The sequence below is a fragment of the Pleurodeles waltl genome, chromosome 3_1, assembly GCF_031143425.1.
Source record: "Pleurodeles waltl isolate 20211129_DDA chromosome 3_1, aPleWal1.hap1.20221129, whole genome shotgun sequence".
In the NCBI taxonomy this organism is placed as follows: domain Eukaryota; kingdom Metazoa; phylum Chordata; class Amphibia; order Caudata; family Salamandridae; genus Pleurodeles; species Pleurodeles waltl.
In genome coordinates, this window is record NC_090440.1 from 700,185,127 (window position 1) to 700,192,953 (window position 7,827).

The 7,827-nt window shown below is 44.0% G+C and overlaps 1 protein-coding gene across 4 annotated transcripts in view; it reads left to right on the forward strand.

The window, feature by feature from the left end:
- Window positions 1-6,015, forward strand: part of CCDC28B (coiled-coil domain containing 28B) — a 41,779-nt gene extending 35,764 nt beyond the window's left edge. For all 4 annotated transcript variants that reach the window (XM_069223346.1, XM_069223343.1, XM_069223344.1 and 1 more), the window contains one exon: window positions 5,052-6,015. In XM_069223346.1, the coding sequence (XP_069079447.1) occupies window positions 5,052-5,106 (55 nt within the window). In that variant the 3' untranslated portion in view covers window positions 5,107-6,015. The remainder of the gene's footprint in view (window positions 1-5,051) is intronic.
- Window positions 6,016-7,827: the final 1,812 nt, after the last annotated feature.

Here is a 7,827-nt window from a genome sequence, read left to right on the forward strand (position 1 = left end):
TTATCTGTGAACACTGAATAGAGCAAAGAGACACTTGCCTCTGAAAAGGAGACTGGAGAGATGCGAGGAGTCAAAGCAAGAGAAGTGGAACAGTCGGTCCTCCATGTTTATTCGCCAAAATGACAGGGCAGTAAAAGTGACCATTCCAGTGACAAGTGCACCTGATTACATTGCAGATTTGACCCGTTGTCCCGCTCTTACCCCCAAGTTTGATGATGAGGCATTGGAGAAAGGCAATGAGTTGAAACTTCTTACACGAAAGAGTTCCTGCATCTGCCATCATGACCCCTGAACTAGGGGTGTTAGAAATGGGGTCTTTAGCTGGCAGTCGGTTTGCACTCTGTCCAAGTAGGGACCCTCACTCTAGTCAGGATAAGGGAGATACCCGCTCAGATAACCCCTGCTCACCCCCTTGGTAGCTTGGCACAAGCAGTCAGGCTTATCTCAGAAGCAATGTGTAAAGCATCTGCACATAACACATAGTAACACAGTGAAACACTACAAAAGGACACCACACCAGTTTTGGAAAAAATAGCCAATATTTATCTATTTAAAACAAGACCAAATACGATAAGAATCCAACATACAGTAATAAAAATATGAATTCTGCAAGATTTACTCAAAAAAACAGTTCCTTGAAGTCAATAGCTCCACCTGGGGCTATCACAGCGTCGTGATCAACAAAACTAACAGTTCAGGCTGGCTGCGGTGCCAGCTATGGTGTCTGGAAGACCTGCAAACAGTACCTTGGATTTGTAGGGCATCGTGATCCTCGCTTTGAGCTCCGGAGACCGGCATCGCTGACGTCGCGATGTTGGTTCCAAAATCAGTGCAGGAGTTGTCAGGCCCTTGAAATCACATGCATTGCAGATCGAACTCCAGGCTGATGAAGTCAGGAGCGCTGGCATGGATGGCGTCGAGGCTGCAGTGCAAAGAGGGACGATGCGACGTGCGGTGCCCACAGGTCACGGTGCAGGCAGCAGCTCAGTGACGGCGTCCAGCAGCATCGGTGAGACCTGGGCTGCGGTGTGAAGGGGGACGGTGTCCACAGTGCAGGCAGCGGCGTTGTCATTGCGGAAGTGCTGTCGTCGGTAGGCCTAAGCTAGTGGTGCGGGACGGTGCTTCGTGACCGTCAAGAGCAGTTTCCACAGGCTACGGTGCAGGCAGGGGTGCCTGGTGAAGACACTGGAGTCAATGGTGCTGGCATCGGTGGACCGGGCCTGCGGTGCGGCGTAGGACGGTGCTTCGTACTCCTCACAAGAGGTGTCCACAGGCCACGGTTCAGGCAGCGGAGCCGGTGTCAGCAGGAGCGTCGTCGTCGGGGTGGCCCAGGCCGCAGTGTAAGCAGGCGATGCCGGAGTGCGGGGACCACAGGTCGCGTTGCGAGCAGCGGCTTGGTGAAGTCTTCTGATGACGGCGACGGTGCAACCATGGTCGCGGGGCAGTGCGACTCCATGCGGCGTTGGCAGGCCATGGTGCAGGCCACTGGCATTGTTAGTGGCATCACAGTGGGTTCTCCTCTTGAGCAGCACAAAGCACACAGTTCCCAGTGCTGCAGGTCGAGGAAACTGAAGTCTTTTGTGTCCCTGAGACTTTCAACAGGAGGCAAGCTCTACACCAAGCCCTTGGAGAACTTTCTCAAGCAGTACACACATCAAAGTTCATCCTTTGCACTCTTCTAAGGCAGAAACAGCAACTGCAGGCCAGTCCAGCAAAGCAACACAGCAAAAGGACAGTACTCCTCCTCCAGCTCTTCAGCTTTTCTCCTTGGCAGAGGTTCCTCTTGATTCCAGAAATATTCTAAAGGTCAGGGTTTTAGGTCTTCTTCTTATACCCTGTTCTGCTTTTGCAGTTGGCAAACTTTTACAGCAAAGTTGCAAATGTTTGCAAGATTCTTCCTTGTACAGGCCAGACCCCAGACACACACCAGGGGGTCGGAGACTGCATTGTGTGAGGGCAGGCACAGTCCTTTCAGGTGAGAACAACCACTCCTCCCTCCCCTCTAACTCAGATGGCTCATTAGGATATGCGGGCTACACCCTTTTGTGTCACTGTCTAGAGAAGAGGTGTGAACAGCCCAACTGTCAAACTGACCCAGTCAGGGAATCCACAAACAGGCAGAATCACAGAATGGTTTAAGCAAGAAAATGCCTACTTTCTAAAAGTGGTATTTTCAAACAGACAATTTAAAAAACAACTTCAATAAAAGATGTATTTTTACATTGTGAGTTCAGAGACCATAAACTCCACATTTTTATCTGCTCTCGAGGAATTTGCGCTTCAAGGATATTTAAAGGCAGCCCCCATGTTAACCTGTGAGAGAGATAGGCCTTGCAGTATTTCACTGTTAAGACATATAAAACACACTAGTATATGTCCAACCTTAAACATACACTACACCCTGCCCCTGGGGCTACCTAGGGCTTACCCTAGGGATGCCTGACATGTAGTAAAAGGGAACGTTTAGGCCTGGCAAGTGGGTACACTTGCCAAGTCGAATTGGCAGTTTAAAACTGCACACACAGACATGGTTACAGGGCTAATGTTGGTGAAACAACCAATGCTGCAGGCCCACTAATAGCATTTGATTTACAGGCCCTGGGCACCTCTAGTGCACTTTACTAGGGACTTACCAGTAAATCAGATATACCAATCATGGATTAACCAATCAACAGTACAATTTCTATAGGTAGCACTTGTGCTTTAGCACCGATTAGCAGTGGTAAAGTGCACAGAGACAATAAACCAGCAAAAACAGACCTGAAAAAATAGGGGGAAGAAGGCAAAAAGTTTGGGGATAACCCTTAAAAAAAGGGCAATTTCCAACAAGTGGTATCAAGGAAAGTACGAGGGGTACCAAAGGGCAAGCCGGGTGTAGCAGCCACTGCTCCTGTGTTCCCTGGAAGGTGCATGTTTGGGTGTTTACGCAGAGAGAGCTTATGAGCATGTACACGAAAGCAGTGAAAACACAGCATTCATCACCTTTGTGCCATGGATGGATGGGCCATGCAGGCTTAGTAGACAAAGCCCCTCGGGACTGCTGCAATAGAGGCTTAGAGGTGGCTCACTTTTATTCTGCACTGCATCACCAAAGCGCTGCCCGTCCAAACACCTGTGCACTGCAGCTCTTGCCCCCACCCTTCAATGTACAAAAGTGCTGGCTGCCCGAAGGGGACATACCTCGTGTGTCAAGTCTGTGAAAGAGGCACTAAGTGACCTTTCCACTACACTGAGAAATGGGTTTGAGCCCCAGAACACACTCTGTCCCCTGCAGATTTTTTTAAAGCTTTTAAAATGACACATTTCAAGTCCATCTTTAAGCTAGGAACGTTTATGGTCAATATTTTCTCTTTTCTTGTCTGTCCTTCATTATCACTCTTCTGTTTCTTTCTCCATGATCTTCTTTCAATGTCAACTCTCTGGTTTATGATTCAGTACCTTTAATTTCACCCATTCAAGATTGGTTGAGTACACAGTCTTGCTTCGTTTCATGCATATATAGTGTCTGTTGAGGGAGAGTCCTGTCACAGTGCCAGTCTAGAGACACCCCCTATGCCTATGTGTGAATCTTTGACTAGGTGTGGTGACCAGGAGCATTCACATCAATCCTGTTTCTAGACAGATTGTGTGGGAAATGTAATTTTTTAAAAAAAGTGTAGGTATATATATATATATATATCTAAATAAAGTGCCTCATGTAAGCGACCACCATTAGCTAATTAACTGTTACTGATACTTTACTGTGCCATGCATCAAAAAAGTAATTTCAATTGAGTTATACATTTAAAGCTGTATGCAAGGCTCAACACGGTTTCTCACAATAACCACCATCTTATAATAGGGGTGTGGGAATCAAAACATTGTTCTTTAAGACAAATAAAAATCTGTCTTTAGACAAATATACATCCACCATTTATAACACTGAGGGTTTGAGAAATTCATTAGTCATACAAATGTCCAGTGTAAATGGATTGTAACTCAATCATCAATGCGTTTCGGTGGGTTGAACGTAATATTTCCACCATCTTCAGGGCAAAATTATTTATTCTCTTCCCATAATTTAAAATTAATTGTCAAAAAAAATGTATGAACAAAAGAAAAACAACAATCAATTATACATAAATACTTCTTATTCTAATAAACCAGGGTTGAACAATATAACCAGCCTAATGGATATCAGAGGTAACACAATGTAACACACTAAAAAGACATCACGTAAATTAATATTGATTAAACATGATGTAATTCACAATGCATTTCTTGTGTCTGTAGGTCTTCTCGTGCTTAGGGTCTTAGAGCTACCTCTGAATAATCCCTATATGAATTTGCTTGCCTGCCCAGCTGTAGTACACAGATGAAGCTCGTTAGTGACCACATCCCTGCCTTAATCTTTACAGATGGTGCCCAGCAGCATTAGCGAACAAGTATAACTTTGCATTTGTTTGACAACTGAGATTGTAAAAGAGCATGCTGCCATCTTCTACCTTGCACTTGTTTTGCTTGCAGTACTCTTCTGTTAAAGCCCCACGTGTCCATACGCCATAATTCCTAGTATTTGCATGATCCAGATGTGCCTAAAATGTGTCTTTACTTGAATTCACAGTATGTTTTAAATACCGCTCTATGCCAGATTCCCAGTGGTCAAGAGGGTACTCAATCTCCCAGAAACTCTCCTCTAATCATATAGTGATCTTTCCACCATTACTCACTCTTTGTCACAGACCAGCCCATTTCATGATACATTACACCTTGTTCTCATTCTTTACTAGGGCAGCAGGCCTTATTGTCACTCATCAGTAAGGCAGCAGACCTTTTTTTCATTGTGTTTTAACATGACATGCCCCTTCTAACGCAGCAATAACACAACAGATCGAATTTATAAGCAGCAGTTACACAGAGGGCCCTGTTCTTAATAAGTAATAACATAAAGGGCCTTAATGTGGTAGGACTAGGTCTTGCCACCCATGCTTCATTGCTCCACTTGGGGAAGAGTTCAGAACGAATGATCAGTGCACCAGTCTTTCTAAAATTGTCCTTAACTCACCGCTCAGACAAAAACTGCACCTTTCTGAAAACGTTGACCCCCAGAAGTCTCCCCCCGCATAAGAGAGTATTCTTTAGCCCATCAAGGTCCAGGTGGCAGAGAGTGACATCCAGGTGGAAAAGAAGCATGAGCACAGAGTGGATTCATGGGGTGCTACTTGAAAAGGTGTAACTTTGTCATAATGGTGTCTATCTGTGTCTGAAGACAACACTTAAAATGCCAGATTTCAGAAGAAGAATTAGCTGCGCTGAAAAATGCCTGGGAGACCTACCCTAAGAATGTGTATGTGAATTCAAAGGATTTGTAAACTATAGCAAAGTGCTTTTTTTTTTTGGCAGCAGTTTCTTAGTTCGTCTCTCTAACAATGGAATTCTGAAAAGGCAGTGGCACACAGGGGACTGATGCTGCTGTAATAGCATAGACTGAACTAGAGACAGCTGGAATCACACCAGATATTGAGTAGGGGATGTGGAGTCCCAGAAATGGGGAAGCCAGTGACCGAAACAGTTTCTAGATCATTATATGGAGGCCCAGACCTATCTAGGATATCCCCGGCAGTGTCCGAGTCTGCATGATGAAAAAGGCCTGTGAGGGAGGTTAAGGGGGGAAGAACAGCTGATTGGGCAACATTTAGGTTGACATGATTAGCCTGAGAGGCTAAGAGAGCTGGAATATGGCCAGACACCTGACTAAGATGCAAGTCGTTCTACTGCCACCCTACTGCCCTATAAAAAGCAAACCTGACTTTACCTTCAGATATATCTGGTTTGGCAGTGACTGGCTTGACTCGCGATGGCCGGTGTTCAAGGACATGCAGACATTTAGGTACTAAGAGTAGGCACATTTGTCATCTGCCAAGAGGGTCCAGAAATGGGCCACCTTTATTGTAACTTTTGATACTAGATGTGTGTTGATATTTGTTACTGCTTTCTAGTGTGTAATTAAATTGAGAAATAAACTGGTTGTGATAATGTGGACTCTTAGTTGTCTTTATTTCCGTTGGAAACTGATGGTTTGAAGTGAGAAGGACTTTGCTGCTGGGCTCTGTGGTGAAGATGTGGGGTGGATGGTGGATTTAACAGTGCTTCGGGCCCTTTCAGTAGAATTTTAAAGTGTGTTCAACCACAAGCTGTCTTTCTATAGCCATCTTTTTTAGGTGGTTTGGTCTTGGATTATTCGCATATTTACTAAACATAGCATATTGTTTTGATGAATTGCACAATATAGGAGTATGATTACTGGGGACAATAATCCGTATATGAGCACTAAGAATTGACTTGGAGTTTAGCGGACGGGTACTCTGTCACAAACATGATGGATACCCCGTCCACCTTATTACAAGTGCACGATATCCTAATGCACTTGTAATAAGACAGATGGAGCACCTGTCCACCAGACTCTTAATCAGGTGTAGTGTCTAGGAAGGGATATCTAGGTATCATGTTACATATAAATATATGATTTACGTATAGTGATTGAGGCATTATCACACTACCACATATATCCATTTACCAGATCATCCAATCCAGTAGTTAATTTGCGGTACATACAAAAGTGCTCTGTAACATGCAGCCAAACCAACTGGGACTGCACAAACTAGCGAAGCACCAAAAATTCTGAAAAAGAGTGAACAAATCAATCGGGATACAACACATGCTCACAAACAGGGGATTCATTACTGTAAACAGAAACTTTGGACTGATGCACTATGCAGAGTATCAGACACCACATGCTTGTCTTTTTTCTGTACAAGATTGGTGCCTTGAAGAACTTCTTAGGGACTGAAACGTGTTGGCTGAAAGTATTTGTCTTGCAAACTACATAACAATAAAATATATTTTTTTTAACTGCAACAGTGGACTTGTATGTATCTTGCCTGAAGAAACCATGGTTGTCGCTTCTCAGTTTACAATATTTGATTGTTGGTTAATATAGTCACAAGAGTGCCGAGCTGATTGTATAAAGATATTTAGTAGAGTAAGAAGTTATCCTAGATGCAACTCTTTTTATAATAGATGTTTTGTCAGTGTAATTTTAAAATCCTAGAGCGAGTGAGATGCCTGATTGTCAGATGGCAAGGTGTTCCAATGTATTGGGAGCAGCAGGTAGAAAGCATATAAGCAGGTGGAGGCACTTGGTGGCATCACTGAAATCAAAAGATTGAGATTATTGGATTGAAGGTTATGTGATGCAAGTATTGTGATGGGGATAGTTTATATTAGTAGTTTAGATTATGCTCTGTTTTGGGTATTTAGCCCTCTTGTGGCAGTATGTGTGTATCTGGGAAGGTTAAATAAAGTCCAAGTTTCAAAGTTCAGAGCCTTATTTAAGACAGCATAGGAGTAATTAGGGAGGCAGACCAGAAGACAGTAATCCAGTCTGCTAAAAAAAAAAAAAAATGAGTTGGTTTCCTTCTCAATCTCTTCTCTATTCGTACACTCTCTGCCACCTTCACTACACTTCCATGACCACCATCACCACACTTCTGCAACTCGCCTCTGTTACATTTCACCACACTCTCTGTACTCCACCTCTTCCCATCATCCAAAATTACACTATATCTTCTCACACCGACCACCTATTTTGGGCCTGACCATTTCGATAAACCCTTCCTGTTACCTTCACATATTCAGGTTCGCACCCAGTCTCCTTCCACAAACCGGCCTCCCTTCACCTCACCCAATAAACTTCCATCATATCTCTCTTGCACCTTTTTCACCCGACCTAACAACCCCTCCTTATCAATCATTCTCTTACCAGCTCTACCCATCCATCCTGGTACA